Source organism: Mesocricetus auratus, unplaced genomic scaffold (assembly GCF_017639785.1).
Source record: "Mesocricetus auratus isolate SY011 unplaced genomic scaffold, BCM_Maur_2.0 Super-Scaffold_100008, whole genome shotgun sequence".
Lineage (NCBI taxonomy): Eukaryota > Metazoa > Chordata > Mammalia > Rodentia > Cricetidae > Mesocricetus > Mesocricetus auratus.
The window spans coordinates 84232340-84250549 of record NW_024429192.1 but is presented as its reverse complement, the minus strand read 5'-3'; the positions used below and the strand labels follow the sequence as shown (position 1 = coordinate 84250549).

The 18210-nt window shown below is 47.8% G+C and overlaps 1 protein-coding gene across 1 annotated transcript; it reads right to left on the bottom strand.

Moving 5' to 3' along the window:
- Positions 1–9888: 9888 nt before the first annotated feature.
- Positions 9889–12478, bottom strand: Rasl11a (RAS like family 11 member A). The gene is made up of 4 exons (XM_005083186.4): positions 12247–12478; positions 11925–11981; positions 11716–11795; positions 9889–10592 (listed from the first exon to the last, which is right to left on the bottom strand). Exons 1-4 carry the CDS (start codon positions 12368–12370, stop codon positions 10125–10127), a joined length of 729 nt encoding a protein of 242 aa, XP_005083243.1. The 5' UTR covers positions 12371–12478; the 3' UTR covers positions 9889–10124.
- Between the last annotated feature and the right edge of the window lie 5732 nt (positions 12479–18210).

Below are 18210 nucleotides of genomic sequence, written 5' to 3'. Positions count from 1 at the left end.
TGGATGGGCAGGAAGCCTAAGAGAGTCGGGCTGAGGTCCTGCTGTTGAGAGCTACAAACCCAAGACATTAGATATCAGTATAAACCAGGGGCCTGATAAACAGGTTCCTCCACACAGCTAGAACAAGGACCCCTGGATAGGACTCCGGTATCCCCCTTATGACAAACTTTCCATAGAGGGTGGCACAGATACAGGCACGAACAGAGGTAATAGCACCATGTAACGGAATGTGTGTCCCTTCCTAAAGGCCGACCTAGGCTCTTGACTCGTGTGACTTTAGGTCATTGCTTGGCCTCTATGGCCTCTGTTTCCTCATCTGGAACATGGGAGCGATCAAGTTGCCTCAGTGGGTTATTGAGAACATTAAAGCAACAGGTCTCAATGATTTGAAAGTCCCCACATAGCCCCCCAAAATGTGTGTTGAGCCCAAATCCCCAACTGGGAGGCCACAGGGAGCAGAAGCTGAACTGACAATCTCCAAGAGGTGAAGCTTCCTTGGGTATTCAAATTCTAATAAAGCCATGAGTCCAGCCTCTTGGGATGGGCCCCTGATACAGGGTGCTTAGGAGACTAGGTATGAGCTGTGATACCCGGGGTCACCCCCAGGCTCTTCAGAGTCCCCAATAGCAGGAAGCCCCTCACCAAATGGGGCTGCCTGATCCTAACTTCCCAACCTTCCAACTGTGTGCTACAGCTGGTCATTGTTCCTATAAACCCCTCAGCCTGTGGTCTTCAGTCACAGCTACAGGAAACCGGGTGACGATGCCAGGAACAGGAATGGATCAGTGGTCATCGGGGATTGAAGGAATGCCTGCTCGCCACGAAGCTTTCCCCCAGGTATAGAATGAGGGAAAGAGGGCACAAATCTTCCTATGTGGGGGTGGTGTCTTTCAGAGTACACAAAGCACAGTTTCTCCAAATGGCTTTGCTATATGCCTATGTGCAAGGGCAGGAGGAACTTTATCGAGGGCCTGATGGTCTGGCTCTACTAACAACTCCTCCCAAGGTCAGCATTACTCCCATCTTAAGGTAAGAAAACTTCAGTGTGCCTCGCTAGCATCACTGCCCATCAATGGCAAAGCTGGGACTTGAAGTCGGATCTCACTGTGCCACCCATGCTGTCCCCTCTCCACAATGCTAAGTCATTTAGTCACCAGCAGGGGCCCCTGATATGCTCCTGTTTTCCCAGCTAGAGAGCCATGTCAGCATTTCTAGGCAAAATCTGGCTGTAGTTGTAAATTATACAGTCAACATTCTCTTCTGTGAGTATTACGTGGAAATGCTTGTGTATGCTTTGGTGCATTAATCTTTACTGAGCAACAAGACCCTAGGAAGTTGTGTTTTATTACAATTTAAAACAAAATTTTATGTTAAGGTCTACAGAGATGTCTCAACCACTAAGAGCATTTGCTGCTTTTGCAGAGAACACAGATTCAGTTCCCAGCACCCACATAGTGGCTCACAACGGTCTATAACTTCAGTTCCAGGGGAATCTGATGCCCTCTTCTGGCTGCCTTGGGCACTGCATGTACGTGGTGCACATACAATTACACAGGTTCACTCATGTACGTATAAATAAAAATAATTGAAGAAACCTCAAGTTTTTTTTAAACTTTTTTTAAAACACTTTATTTAACTTTATTTTATGTGCATTGGTATAAGGATACCAAATCCACTGAACTGGAGTTACAGACAGGTGTGAGCTGCCACATGGGCACTGGGAGTAGAACCCAGGTCCTCTGGAAGAGCAGTCACTGCTCTTAACCACTGAGCCATCTCTCCAGCCTCAAAAACCTCAAGTTTTTATTCTATTCTAAATGTGTAGAAATTTATTGAGTTGTATAGATTTCAGGTCCAGTTAATTTTTATGTGTTTGCAAGGGGATTTTTAAGAGTAAAGTTTATAAATTTTTAAAAAAGAACTTTCTTAATTAAAGAACTTAGGTCACATTTATTTATTTAGTGTGGGGAGGGTTAGAAGATATTTTGAGGAAGTTAGTTTCCTCCTTCCACTACACAGGGTCCAGTCAGGCCTTTATTCACTGAGTCATCTAGCTGCCCCCCACACACTACAGTCTGTAAAGTAAGAAAAGAAGGTGCTCTCTCGTTCTCCTTCCCTACAGACCTTGTGGGCATGCTCAGATGAGACCAGGATCCTCATCATGTCTCTTCCCAGTGTGATATGTCCCCCAGAACTCCACTGCTCAGAGTTGCTGGGACAGGACTATCAACTCAAACCACAGTAGTACAGGCTTTGCACACAACAGGGCTACAGAAGTGCAGCTGAGATCCTACAAATCATTATTGCCATGGCTTTTTTTTTTTCCCTTGAGACAGGGTCTATGCAGCTCTAGTCAGTCTTGGAACACATTATGAAGACCAGGCTGGGCTTGAACTCACAGAGATCCATCTACCTCTGTCTCCTGAGTGCTGGGAGTAAAGGTTTGTGCCACCACACTGGCTGCCATGGTCTCTTTAAAGTGAGGAGGAAACTGAAAATGTCCCTTTTGTTCACGGAGCCCTTCTCTGAGAATGCTCATTTCCACTCAGAGAAGGAGGAGCTGCAGAGAGGGTCCACAGTTAAGAGCACATACTGCTCCTCTAGGAGACCAGAGCTCTGTTCCCAGCAATCACTCAGGCAACTGACAGACACCCCCCTGTTGTCAACAACTCATGCTCCATGGAGATCCAATCGCTCTGGTTTGCAGGCACCTGCACACATGCACATACACACACACACACACACACACACACACACATACACACACACACACTTAAAGATAATACAAGTAAATATTTTAAAAATAATTTATTTACCTTTATTTTATGTGCATTGGTATGAAGGTGTCGGATGTCGGATCCCCTGCAACTGTAATTACAGACAATTGTGAAGCCGGGCGTTGGTGGCACACGCCTTTAATCCCAGCACTCGGGAGGCAGAGGCAGGCGGATCTCTGTGAGTTCGAGGCCAGCCTGGTCTACAGAGCGAGTTCCAGGACAGCCTCCAAAGCCACAGAGAAACCCTGTCTCGAAAAAAAACAAAAAACAAAAAAAAAAACCAAACAATTGTGAGCTGCCATATGGATCCTCTGGACAAGCAGCCAGTACTCTTAACTACTGAACCATCTCTCCAGCCCTAAGTAATTATTTTTTAAAGGAGAAGGAAGAAGAGGAGAAGAAAAAGAAGAAATCTAACATGGTGGTGCACATCCTTAATTCCAGCACTTGGGAGGCAGAGGCAGGTCAAACTCCATGAATTCAAGGCCAGCCTAGTCTATATAGAGAGTTCCAGGACAGCCAGAGCTACACAGATAGTGAGACCCTGTCTCAAATAGAGAAAAGAAAAAGGAAAGGAAAAGATGCTGGGCCTGTGTGATGGAAACAATTCCGAAGACAAACACTCCTGGACTCGTGAATGAGCCAGAAACAACCTTAGGTACCTGTGTCAGCCAGGCTCCTCTAAGGCAGCACAGCTGATGGAATGGGTTATATGTTCAAAGGGGATTTATGAGACAGTTTACAGGATTTGGTCTGTAATCTGACAGCTGCTCACACTCAAAAGGTGGAGAAGCTTGCAGTTGTTCAGTCCACGAGGCTGGATGTCTTCGCTGTCTCAATCTGGTGCTGGCGACCTGAAGGATTCCTGGACAGCCACTGTCTTCAGTCTATGTTAGATGTCTGAAAAGTTTAGTTTTCATACCTACCAAAGCCACAAGCAGATGAACTTGTCAGCAAAAGTGAAAGCAGGTGGCTGGGTGGTGGTGATGCATGTCTTCAGCGCCAGCATTCAGAGGCAGAGGTGGATATCTGTGTGTCAGAGGCCAGGCTGGTCTATGGAGTGAGCTCCAGGACAGCCAGGACTGCACAGTGAAATCATGTCTCCAAAAACAAAACAAAACCAAAAACAAAAGAAAATGCAAATCCCAACATCTACAAGGAACAAAAAGGGCAGAATCGATGAGCAGTCATCCCTCCTCCGTGCCAGTCCGCTGTTTACTGCCTCCTTCCACTGACGTTTATTCCATTCATTTTCCGAAACAGATATTAATAAACTTGAGGACTTCCGTTGTGCCCTATGCCTCAACACAAGCAAAACAGATTTATTCTCCCGTTCAACTAATTTATTTTTCTGTTATTCTAATTTGCATTTCATGGGTCATTTGTGAAGTACTATGAGTCTACCAGATACGCAATTTGGTCCTTTGGATTTTGTTCATCCTTCCAGGACTACACGGATCTCGTCAATTAAATCATCCTTTGGAGTTGTACAGTGGAGTTAGCAATGAAGCATTGGCAAGAAGAGGGGAAGTAGGATGGAGGCTTCAGCGCCAGAGCTTGGAGGCTGAGGTAAAGCTCAGTGGCAGAGCCCTTGCCTACCGTGAGGTCCTGGGTTCAGTCCTCAATACCAAATAAATAAATAAATGCATAATAACAATTTACAACTAAGGCAGGAATGGGGAGGGGTAATGATGACAGGCTGTTACGGTGTTAGCATACATAAGATAAGGAGCATTGTGTAGCTAGCTGGGCAGTGATCCTGTATGCCTTCAATCTCAGCACTTGGGAAGAAGAAGTAGGTGGATCGCTGAGTTCGAGGCCAGCCTGGTCTACAGAGTGAGTTCCAGGACAGCAAGGGCTACACAGAGAACCACTGTCTCAAAAAAAAAATAAAGCAAACAAAAACAAACAAAAAAAGACAAACTGTTATGCCTGAGTCATGAGCCTCCCCAGAGACCACCAGGAGTCCAAGTTCGTATGCAAAAGCAAAGAGCCTTTATTGCAAACTTGAGCTTGGGTTCTCTGTCAGCTCCAATGCGGCTGGATCAGGGAGAGCAGGATGGGAGCTCAGCTATGGCAGGGTCTTTAAGAAGTGAAGGATAAGCCGTGCATTGGTGGCGCACGCCTTTAATCCCAGCACTCGGGAGGCAGAGGCAGGCGGATCTCTGTGAGTTCGAGACCAGCCTGGACTACCAAGTGAGTTCCAGGACAGCCTCCAAAGCCACAGAGAAACCCTGTCTCGAAAAAAAAAACCAAAAAAAAAAAAAAAAAAAAAAAAAAGAAAAGAAAGAAAGAAAAGAAAAAGAAAAAAAGAAGTGAAGGATAGGAGTGGGGGAGGTGGTAGAGGGATTCCAGATTCAGATGGGGACTGAACTCCTGACTGGGCAGAAGAGGGGGCAACAGATGTTTTGCCAAACAGCGATTGGCACTGGCATTGCTGCAAGGAACTTGGCAACCTATATACAAGAATGGTAAGCATCTAGTACTTGTCTGTCTCCATTCTAAGTGGGTCCCCTGCAGGGTACAGTCTATGTTTTTTTCTTTATTATTATAAGGTCTAATCCCAGTATTGTAAGTCTGCAGCCTGTCATGGGTGCACTAAATTTAAGTCAAACCTCTTCAAAACAAACAAACAAAAAAAGAAGCACATGAAGAGAATAGAGAGTCCTTAGTCTCATAGCTTTAGAGGCTACAGTCCATGGTCTTTTTGCCCCATTGCTTCCAGCTTGTGGCGGGGGGGGAGGCAGAGCATGAGGACAGAAGCCTGTGGTACAGCCAAACCATTCATCTTCAGGCCAGAGAGATGGCTCAGCAGTTAAGAATACTGGCTGCTTTTGTAGGTGACCTGGGTTTGATTCCCAGCACCCACAAACCCTTAACTTCAGTTCCAGAAGATCTGACACCCTTTTCTGAAGACATCAGGCATGTACGTGGTGCACAGACATACATGCCAGAAAACATGGATACATGTAGAATAGAATATTAAAAAGGGGTAGGAAGGCCAGGCGGTGGCGGCACATGCCTGTGATTCCAGGACTTGGGAGGTAGAGTCAGGTGGATCTCTGAGTTCAAGGCCAGCCTGGTCTACAGAGTCAATTCTAGGACAGCTAAGGCTACACAGAGAAACTCTGTCTTGAAAAAACAAAAACAAAGGGGGGGGGTGGGGATTGGGAGGATCATTTACTCTGTCACCAGGAAGCAAATGAGAATCAGATGATCTGACTCCCACAGTTCCCTTTGGAGGGCATGCCTCCAATAACCTAAAGACCCCCACATCACCTCTTAGATGTTCTGCCTCCTCTCTCCAATGGCAACAAGATGGCTGGGTGATCCAGTCAGTCTTCACCACATGGGCCTAGGTAATACATGCCAGGTCCAAGCTGCACCGGGGACCACGGGCAGCCATGGTCTCACCCCATCACAGGGATAGAGATGTATGACACCTCAGAGGGCACAAGTCTAAGGATACGTCCTCTGTGCTCCCACCACGTTGTCAGCATCTACTGTGTTTCTGTCTAGAGTTCTGGGACTTCCACCCTGGGAGATAGACGATGGCATTTGCATCTTTTGCGCTTCTTCTCCCTTCATTCTTTTGAGGTTGGTTTGGAGCGAGCTTCCTCTTGAATGGTTTCCTTGTTGCCCAATTGAGTCCAAGTCCTCAGATTTCCTTCCTAACACACAAATCCAACAATTCCCCACTTTCTCATCATGAATAGTGTGCTTACAGCCTCCATCTCCAAGACAATCATCCCAGGAGCTGCCTGGATGCTCACTAAGCTTTGTGAGCCCCAGGGGACCATGCAACCAATCAGCAGGAGGCTAGGACAGGGACAACAGACCATTAAGTTCTGTAAAAGCAGCCAGTTTTGCTTCCCTGTTGAGCCATTTCTGGGGAACTGAATCCACTCATGGAAGCCTTGGGGACCTGGGGATCTGCTATCTGTGATGCTGTGGACAGACAATGGCTGTGTTATACTCTCCACTTAGCCCATCAGCCTATCTGAGATCACTGAGGCTAGGACACAGTTTGAAATTGCCCTGGGACTCATCTTTTGAGCCCCATGAGCCAAACCTGTTGCTTAACTTTTGTTACTGAAAATATCCTAATTGGGTATCTGATCTTAGATTGTTGTGGGCAGAAGGGGCCCTGACACCAGGCAGTAATCTGAATACATTGTAGTTATGGCAATGATTGGTGACTCAGGTACTTTTATGTCTATGTGTACAAGCTAAGATTCATAGAAAGAAGTTGAAACATGTCACCTTTGTTCTGAGGGCATGAAACCCACTGGAAGAATTAAGCCACTTTTCAAAAGATTATAGAATTCTAAATGATATTTTTCAACATTTAGAACTTGTCCCCTCCCACCAGACCCTGCTTGGATACTCTTTTAGACACGAATTGTCTAATTTTCTTAACTTTCTTGGATATTGCAGGTTTGGGTATAGGTTTCCTTGGGTGCAAGAGTAATTAATGGCCTGTGTTATAGACTGGATCTAGAATGTTCCTCCAAAGTCTCATGTCAAAGCCTTAATTGCAGCCTATAATGGAAACTTTGGAAGCTGGGGTCTAACAGAGGGAAGTTAGGTCACTTGTGGCTGTGTCCTAGAAAGGGATCATGGGTAGCCGGGTGGTGGTGGTGCATGCCTTTACTCCCAGCACTTGGTAGGCAGAGGCAGATCAGACAGATCTCTGTGAGTTCAGGGCCAGTCTGGTCTTCTGAGTGAGTTCCAGGACAGGCTCCAAAGCTACAGAGAAACCCTGTCTTGAAAATAAAACAAAAGGGGGCTGGAGAGATGGCTCTGAGGCTAAGAGCACTGACTGCTCTTCCGGGGGTCCTGAGTTCAATTCCCAGCAACCACATGGTGGCTCACAACCATCTACAATTCAATCTGGTGTCCTCTTCTGGCATGTAGGCAGAGCACTGTATATGTAATAAATAAATAAATCTTAAAAAAAAAGAAAATAAAACAAAAGAAACAAACTCAACACATCTCACATAGTTAAACAATTATTCTTCAGCACAAACAAATGAAACACACATTTTTCATAGTGAAACAAATATTCTATTCCACAACATCCCAGCTCTCTAGAGGTGGGGGTAGAAGGATCAAGGTACAAATGGAATTAAAGACTAGCTTGGGTTACAAGAGACCATGTCAAAACAAGACAAGACAAACTAAAACAAAGCACCTGCTAGGCTGTGGGTATTAGCTGAATGAAGCTGGTGGTATACAAAGTCAAGCAGTTACTGCCCTTGGGAGCATTCCCTCTAACACAAGTGCTCCTGACACCATTGGGTTATATAACACGGATAAGGAAATCCCTAAAAGGCATCCCAGAGTCAAATCTGCCATACAACATATGACATGGGTCCTGGAAGAAAGGTTAGTAAGCCCTTACCTAGGGAAGAACTAAGTGAAAGTAGGTGAGACCTAGGGATAGTTTGTGCCAAGGTGGGGAGGCACGGAAGAACCTAGAGTATACTGAGAAAGGCAGACAATCCTGTGCCTGTGCCTGTGCATGCAGTGCCCAAGGAGGCCAGGAGAGGGCATCAGATACCCTGGGACTTGGGTTACAAACAGTCGTGACCTACTGTATGGGTGGTGGGAATCGAACCCAGGTCCTCTGGCAGAACAGCCAATGAGCCTAATCACTGAGCTGACTCTCCAGCCCCTTCTCTAATTTTTGATGTCTGGTCTAGAGAAGAGCTATAAAGTCCTTGATAGAGGCATGAGTGGACCGTTAGAGAAAAACAATGCTGATAGACCCAAGTGCCTTACAGAGTGTGCTCATGTAGCTTTTAGATGATTCCAAGAAGCACAGGCAGAGCTGCTTTGCGATGTTTTTGTTTGAAGTGTGTCCCCCTTCTCTTCCAGTATAACTTCTGGCCAAATATCATACCTGAGAACTTGAAAGAAACATCTACTCCTCCAGCAAGGTTCCATAGACCTTGTCAGACTCCATATGTGAGTTAGTGTCCCACTTACTGATCTCAATCCCTGGATTTCAAGATATGCATAAACTTTGAGGATAAAGCTGTGGCCAGACTGTCCCTAACTGCATCCTGAAGATCTACAGCTCAGGTTGCAAAAGTGTTGCAGTCTCCAAGCCCTCACCTGGTGTTTCACACCTGCACCTCCCTCCTTATTTGCCTTAGTGTCCACAAGCCAGCAGCTTCCTAAAGGGCACACAGGAAAAGATACGCCTAAAGGCTGAGGTGCAGCTCAGCGCTAGAGTACAGGGCCCTGGGTTCAACCCCCAAGATTTCCCCAAACAAGATACACCTCAAATGCCAATTACACTCCAGAGGCTTCTACCCTGGTGGTGAAGGAGACTCAACAAGGTTGATCCTTGCTCACCAGGAAGTCAATGCCCCTCATCCATGGATTGTGTGCACTGTGAAATCATCACTCTCCCCCTCTGCATCTTTGGTTCATAAAATCATACTTAGATCATCTTATTCCCATATACGGCCGAGGGTCTGTGATGCAGGAAGGGAAGGAGGATGGAGGCTACTCCTGGATAGCAAAGCTCACTTACCAACATAAAGAATCCTGGGAAAGGGGACTGTCTTCCCTCTTTGGACCTTGAGCACAGTAAGCATGCATTTTACCGCTGAGCTCCATCCCCGGACACTGGTTTTATATCGGGGTTTCCACGCATGGCTCGGGGGGGTCTGACACTTATGTTTCTGCCTCAGCCTTCTAAAGGACAGGATCACGGGCATGTGCCAGCATCTAGCTGGGCTTTTGTTTTCCAAAATATTCTGTAGAGAGGCTACACTCTCAATTATACAAATAAGTAAATAATGATGACAGTTTGTAGCATTTTAGTATCAGTTCCCAACATACCACTGTGCTGGAAATTCAGTGTCAACTTCCTGACTATGAAGAACTGCCCTAATTAAGGCCATACTGTAGCTATGTAAACCCCTTTCCCTCCTCTGCATACTTCTCTCTCCTAGAGCTGACTCCCTCCTTCTTTCTGCATGACCCCCTCCCTACTTCAAGACACCAATCAGAGTTCAGACTCAAGGCCAAGCACTGAGCACTTCTGGGCTCTCGTGCAAGTAAGATTTCTATAAAAAGACATTCAGGAAACAAGGAATAGTATTGCCATTTTGCCTTTAATGGAAAAGTGGCTAACAGTTACAGTAAAAAAAAAATCCAACTTCTAATCAATCATTGTCTGAATTTTCAGAAATACACATACACTTGAAAGCCAATAAAGTCATTATAAAAATAAACTCTCAATATGTTTTAAAGGGGAAAGGCCCAGTCTTTGTGGCTGCACAAGTGCTTAATAATAATAATAATAAAAGTCATCAGTCTGTCTGAGATGGGTCACCCCAGGGGAGAGGGGGCTTTTACTTTGGAGGACAGGGCCTGCCTGAAGCGCCTCTTCAGGTCCTGCATGTTGGGGGAGCGAGGCCGGGGGATGATGGAGGCCCTCCTCCGCTCCCCACTGAGGCTGTGTAGCTTGCTCACTTCTTTACAGAGATGCTGAAACACATCGCAGACGTCTTCATAGTTTTCACTGGTGGAAATTTCAAGGAAGAGACTGCCCAGCTCGCTGGCTAGCTGGAGACCTTCATGCGTCTGCACCTGCCGGGCATGCAAGAGGTCTCCTTTGTTGCCCACGATGATGACAGGGGCTTTTCCGTCAGGGTGGACCTTCCGGATTTGCTGGTAAAGCGGCCGAACCGACTGGTAGCTCTCATAGTCTGTTATGGAATAGACCAGCAGAAAGCCTTCAGCCCACTGCACGCACTTGGACAGAGAGTCCACCATTTGGCTGAGGTTGTCTTGGGCCTGAGGAAAACCAAAATGGGACCTGGTCAGAGAAGCTCACACATGCCACTGGAGTAACCCTTGGGGGAACACTGAGTGGGTGGAGATGTCGCTAAATGTAGCTGTCAGGCTCTACCCCTCTTCTTCTATAAGAGACTTTGGACAGAGAAGGCTGTACACTTCTAACCCCCAACTCGACAGGCAGTCTCCAGTGAACTCTGTAGACTCAAGGATCATTACAGCCCAGAATGGCTTAGTTTTCAGGGAACTAATTCATAACAAACAAAACTCTGGAAACAAGCCAACATAAATATCTATTCCCAAGCCCATAAAAAATATTTTTAGCAGTCAACTTCTTGAGAATGTTACAGAAACGAATTCCTTTCTCTGCACTCTTCCACACGACCTTTCCTCCCTAGAAGGGCTGAGCAATTAGTAAGTTGCATTCCAGACTGATGGCCAAGAGGTTATCTGGTTGCAGTTACTGGCTTGGAGAAACAGCCCCTAACATTTTTGGCAGCCCTGGCCAGGAAGCTGACCCTCTCCCTCCTCCTACTGCTTGTTTCTTTAATGCGGTTCTGGGAATTGAACCCTGGACCTGAGAGTGAGCGCTTACTACTGAGTTACATCCCCAGCGCCGCCCCCATCCCTCTGACAGCTGTTGTTTTTAAATTGTTCCGGGATGTTCTCTTAAAATGTTGATATCTGGCTAAGCGGGTCAGGCAATGATGGTCAGCCAGGGCTGCAAAAGAAGCTACTTCTGAGGGTGGGGGGGTAGGAGTTGGCTCCGCCTGTAATCCCCACTCTTGGGAGGCTGAGGCATCAAGGATTATATAGTAAATCCAAGTAAGGCCTGAACTACAAAGCAAGTGATAGGCCAGCCAGATTGGCATAGCAAGACACAATCCTCAAATTAATTAATTAATTAAAAGCAGTGTTTAAGAGCAAACTAGTTCTAACCAACCATTCCTTTCCCCCTTGGAGGGCATCCAACATCCCAACCCTCAGCTCACCTGTGACAGACTGCCCACGCCTACATTTAAATTTGTATTAGACAAGCGGAGGCATCTCGCTGGGACGCAGAGGCAATGCCTCAATGTTAGATGCCGCCGCACCACACGCCCTCCTCACAGTCGGTCCTTACCTGGATGCCTCCCGGAGTGTCCTGGATCTGCAGTGATAGCTGGTCCCCCTCCACATAGACGAGTCTCGAATACAGTTTGCCTGCACAACGAGAGGAGTTTGCATTTGAGTTCTCACGCTCTGGTCAGCCAAGGAAGGAGAAAAGGCGGGGAGGGAGGACAAACAGACCGAAGCACAAAAGCCAGGGAGCAGGAAGCCAGTCCAACTAACCTGTGTTGGGTTCGTAGTCGCCGATAAATCTCTTTGTTAAGAAGCGCACGATCATTGCTGAAAAATGAAGTAGGAAAATCAACTGAAGAAGTGGGTCAAAGTGGTCGCCCTCACGGGAAGAGCGCGCGTTTCCCCCAGGTTCCCGGGATAAAGTGGCTTCCCCGTGGGATGTGACTATTGAGACTGGAGCGACCCTCAACAGCCGCCAACCCCTTCCAGAGCTCAGGAGTGGACTGCCAGAGAAAACAGGCTGGGGTCTTCCCGTATCCCTGTGGGTGGGGACCCCTGCTGTCGCCGGGCGGCGCTCCCTTGCCCCACTCACCGCTTTTGCCCACACGACCCGCGCCTAGCACCGCCAGTTTGATGTCCTTGGGCAGGAGGTAGTCGGAGGAGGACTCGGGAATGGGAGCCAGCAGAAAGTGCCCGGACATGGTTGGCGGACGCATGGGCGCGTCCCGCGACCGTGCTGAGGGATAGCCGGCTGGACACGCGGAGGGATGCGGCCCGGCCAGCGGAGTTGTCCCCAGCTCACGGTTTTTAAAGAGCTGGTGGAGCCCAGTACCCGCCTCTAGCGCCTCCTATTCCCCGCCCCTTCCTGGAGTGGTGGGAGCGGTGTGAGCGCTGGGGACTGTCACCAGCGGGCGTGCGCACCACCAGGCAGCCTGACGTGCTCTGCTCGCCCAGTTGCGCGGGTCCCAGCCGGTGGAGCCCAAGAGAGTCCTCGGCTCAAATTGTGCCTGCCAGGTCCTGATGGTACCCGCAGCGGCCAGCATGGGCCACTAGCCCGGAGCGTGAACATTAGAGAGCAGCTGGGCAACCAGGAAGAGCAAAAGCTGCAACTGGATGGATGTGTCTGGGACAATGGCTAGAAGAGATCCAGTTTTCGACAGAGTGCTGATGGGAACCCTGAAGTCGAGCTTCAACCCTGAAGTCGAGCTTCAGCACCCTGTAAGCTGGGTGTGGTGGCAGTGGAGACAGGAGGGTCAGAATGTTCAAGGTCATCCTTGGCTACATATAGGGTTTGAATTCAAGGCCAGTTTGGACTACATAAGACTATCTCAAATGTACATATATAAATAAATAAGTAAATAATTTTAAAAAAAGTAAAAGAGTACTGAGGCGTGACATCACCTTGGAAAAGGGTAGGGCCCGGGTAAGGGCCTTAATTTACTAATTTAGCGCGAATCAAGGTAATTACTGGGAACTCCCTTAGGGGGGCAGTCGTTGCCTACAGCTCAGCATTCCAAACCCAGGCAGCCCCTTCCCTGCTGTAGCAGGGTGAAGTGACTCAAAGTCAGGGAGCTTGCTTCTGGCCTGATTCCCCACCAGGCGCGCTTGGCTCCTGGATCTACTTCACTATTCAAACATTCCCTGGTGGGTCCGTGGTGAAATTTAGGACAGGGGGTGTGAGTAGCAGGCGCAGAAGATAAATATGGCTGGTTCTTGGATCCCGCCGTAACCAGGCAGAAAGAAGCCTTGCAGTCTCCTATAGTTCAGTCCCATCTGCCCAGCTGTCTACTAGAGCCCCGCCCTCACCCATTGCCTTTCTCTGTCCCAGTTTTATCAGTTAGCTTGCACAGCATGATGGACCACACAGCTTACAGTTCCACATTCACGTCTGTTCTTAGGACAGGTTTTGAAAGCCTGAGTGAGTTCTCTGAGGCTACAGCTGAGAATTTACAAGCCCCAGGTAATGACAGGTTGGATTGCTCCAGCAGACTCACTCCCGTCTGGCAGCTAACTGCCGGCTCATCCAGGAGGCTGGCAAGGCTTGTCCTCCCAGTGGCTGAGCACACCTCCAAGACAGTGAGTGGAAGTAGGCGAGGCCCCTGGAGGCTGGCGGTGCTAAGGCAGAACCCATCACGTCTGGTACATTCTGTAACCAGTGCAAACTGTGAGGCCAGCATGAATTTAAGATAGGGATACCCTGCCCCACCCCTTTAAGGACAGAACACCAAGCAGTAGAGGTATGGGCTAGCATGTAGGAAGCAACAGAGAATGGGTCGTTTTGCTGTTAAAAATGCTAATGGATGTGCTGTACCCAGCCAGTCGCCCAAGCCAAGTCCTGTTTCCCCTCCGCATCACTGCCTGCTCCACACCTTCTTTCTCAATTGGAGAATCCGGAATGCTCCTCCTCATCAGTTAGAATAGATGGCATCTCTGCTTACTTGCCTCTCTCTTGAGGACACAGGGGAGTCACTGCCGGCATTGCTACCTCCATCTTAGCCTCTCAGGACCCCTTGGCAGTCTGTCTCAACTGTCACTGCAGTTGGAATATTTGTTTGCTGCCTGTTTCCACAGGGAAGGAGTCCTACCGTGAACCCTTTTCCCCAGCAAGTGGGGACACCTAAAGGGGCAAAAAGCCCTCCAGAAAATACAGGCATGCACACAGGCACACACTACAGGCATGCACACACACTACAGGCATGCACACAGGCACACACTACAGGCATGCACACAGGCACACACTACAGGCATGCACACAGGCACACACTACAGGCATGCACACACACTACAGGCATGCACACAGGCACACACTACAGGCATGCACACACACTACAGGCATGCACACACACTACAGGCATGCACACAGGCACACACTACAGGCATGCACACACACTACAGGCATGCACACACACTACAGGCATGCACACAGGCACACACTACAGGCATGCACACACACTACAGGCATGCACACACACACACACATACCATTTGGCTGACCTTCTGAATGACTAGAAGGATAGCTGTTGACTCCACTGTATGAAATGGAATAGCCAAAATCCTGTTTACATCTGCTGTCCTGATGCTGTTGGAAAAGATGTTCTGAGAGATGCCTTCGATGAACTGTATTAGCTACGCGGTCCTAATTTTAATCTTTTCATGAGGTGATCATCTTCTGCTTTCAGTTTAATCAGAGAGACATGAAGCAGGGCTTTCATCCCTACCTGGAGGAAAAGCCTGGCACCAGGATGCAAGACCGGTTAAGGAGCTACTGAGGAGATGCTGCTCTCCAGAGCCTGTTGAGAGGTTCTGTGGAGCTGGGCTGATGCTTCTTGGAGTCTCTTGGCCTCTCCCTGATGGGCACAGATGATTTCTACAGCATCAAGTCCTCATCCAGATAGAGAGGGAGGGAAGGACTGCTTGCTTTGCCTCTTTAACTATGAAAGTAAACAGTTCTTGGGGTGGGGACATAGCTCAGTGGCAGAGTGTTTCCTAGTACACCCTGGGACTTGGGTTCTACCCTTAGCTCAGCATATAGCACTCAGGAAATAAAGGCAGGAGGATCATAAATTCAAGGCTATCCTAGACTACATAGTAAGGTAGAGGCTATCCTGGGCTATATGAGACCCCATCTAAAAGAAAAAAACTGCCTGGTATGTGTGACTGTGCATGCCTGTGTGCATGCCTGTATTTTCTGGAGGGCTTCTTGTCCTTTTAGGTGTCCCCACTTGCTGGGGAAAAGGGTTCACGGTAGGACTCCTTCCCTGTGGAAACTGCAGTGACAGTTGAGACAGACTGCCAAGAGGTCCTGAGAGGCTAAGATGGAGGTAGCAATGCCAGCAGTGAGTCCACTGTGTTTGGGCCAGCCTGGTCTACAGAGTGAGTTCCAGGACAGCCAGGACTACACAGAGAAACCCTGTCCTGAAAAACAAAAAAAAAAACAACCAAACAAAAAAACTTATCCATTACATCTTTTTTTTTTTTTTTTTTTTTTTTTTGAGACAGGAGACTGTCCTGGAACTCTCTGTAGACCAGACTGGTCTTGAACTCACAGAGATAAGTCTGCCCCTGCCTCCCGAGTGCTGGGATTAAAGGTGTGAACCACCACCACCCAGCTTTCCATTATATCTTAATAGCAAGAGAAGTTAAAACAAAGGAGAGCAATGACACAAACTGTTGGCAAAGAAGGCTTGGACGGCCATGACAGCCATGACTGGCATGGATGATCCTCTAGGATAGATACTATTAACATCATGAAAACTGAAACACAGAATGGCTGTTGAGCAGGAGCTAATGCAACCTGTCACAAACTCCCTTAGCTTTTCCAGAGACAAAAATGCAGAATGTTCAAGAGAAAAAAAACTTGCCTTGCTGGACGGTGGTGGCACACGCCTTTAATCCCTTGGGAGGCAGAGGCAGGTGGATCTCTGTGAGTTCGAGGCCAGCCTGGTCTACAGAGTGAGTTCCAGGACAGCCTCCAAAACAAAGAAACAACTTGCCTTAATTTAAACTTGAGGCTGTCACTTCACTCCAGTTACTATATTCCCTGTCCGTAGTTTAAGGCAGTGGTTCTCACTAATGCTTCGACCCTTTACTGCAGTTTCTCATGTTGTGGTGACCCCTACCATAAAATCATTTCATTGCTACCTCATAACTGTCATTTTACTACTACTTTGGATCATATTGTAGATATCTGATGTGCAGGATATCTGTGACCCCTGTGAAAGGGCCTTTTGACCCACAAAGGGGTGGAGACCCAAGGGTGAGAACCAACCACTAATTTAAGGCCAGTTCCACAGCCTGTTCTCTGCCTCGCGGTGCTTATGCTCCAGTCTGCACTTGCAGTACACCTTACTTGGAAGAGCTTGAGTGTGTCCCACATAAAAGCTCCTCATGTTTACAGATACACAAAATAACCTGACCCTTCAGCGAAGACAGTAAGCCACCACGCTGGAGAATTATAAGTAGGCTCTCCTGAATCGATGCCGCCTGGGTTCTGTTTTGTTTCATACTTGTGCTAGAGTTATGTAAAGCTGTGGTAACAGCTTTGAGCCAATGTAACGTAGGCACGCTGAATGGATTTTACGAAGATAATAGGATGTGTGGGCATGAACACTCCACAAGTCTGTGGGTGTCTAGAATGAGTGTGAAGGGCAGCATTTGCAAATAGCAGATGACATCGATTGGGCTAGATATTAACTCTTTACCAGACAAATGAGAACTTAAATTCTCCACCTTCAGTGAGATTTGCCCAGGGACCCACTCTGGTTCATGAACTTTCCATATGTAGGGCCAACCAACAATTTACTCTGTCTTAAGTCCCTGTAGTTAAAGACTTTACTAATTCATCAGCTATAAAATACTTGTTTATGGGCCAGGTGGTGGTGGTGCACGCCTTTAATCCCAGCACTAGGGAAGCAGAGGCAGATGGATCTCTGTGAGTTTGAGACCAGCCTGGTCTACAATAGCTAGGTCCAAGACAGCCTCCAAAACCACAGATAAACTTGAAAAACCAAAAATATTTGTTTATGAAAAAAGTTCAAATATTATTTTCTGTATCTGTGGGAAGGGGCAGATGTCAGCCTTGAGCATTATTCCTTGTTGCTTTGCTGTCTTGTTTTTGGTGGAATTTTTGTTTTTGAGACAGGGTTTCTCTGTGTAGTCCTGGATGTTCTTGAACTCACTTTGTAGACCAGACTGGCCTCAGTCTCTACCTCCTGAGTGCTGGAGCTAACGGCATGTCCATGCCCTGGGTGGTCTGCACTTTCAGCAGGTTCATAGGTGACACCGGTGCTAACAGCTAGAGAACCAAGGAAAGTCGCACATGTGGGGCCCGAGGAGCCTAACTGGTGGGTGTGAGTGGAGATGCAGAAGCCCCTGGAAAGAAAACTGGTTGGCTCTGCCAAGTATTAGGGAAGATTTAAAAAAAAATAATTTGAAAGGTCTCTAAATGTGTTAACTAGCAAGAATTTGGCAACCAGTAAGGATAGTTGCATCAGAATAGTGGAGGTGGGAGCCAGATTTGTAGTGGGCCACCAGGAAATTCAGCCACAAAAGGGACCAGGAATGCACAGCAAAGATTGCTGCTCATCTGCTAGCTTCCCAAGCCTGGAGGCTGAAGTCAGGGAAGCAGCAAGTGGAAAGGGACCAGATGCCAGGACCAGAATAGTCAGCCAGTGACCAGGCGAGGGCAGAGAAGCTGCAGGCACCACTCCATTACTGCCCAACCTACTATACCCTTACTGCATCCTCAATAAATCCCAGAGGTGGACAGCCAGAAACAAGAGCCCTGCCACCAACTGTCCCGTGTCCTCCTGTACATCCCTAGTGCCCTCTGCCTTGCCGCACAAGTGTCTGCCTTCTGCATCTTCCAGGTCATCACTTTCAGTGTGGCACCGTCTTCTTGGCTCTCTTGCCGTGCCAGTAAGTATTCCTGACCCCAACAACAAGCTGCTTTGGTCCTGCCTCAACAAGATGATGGGGCAGACTTAGACGACTTCCTAGGGGAGACCTTACCCTCTCCGAGGAGCAAGTGGGAGATAGGGGGGGAGTGGGGATGAGC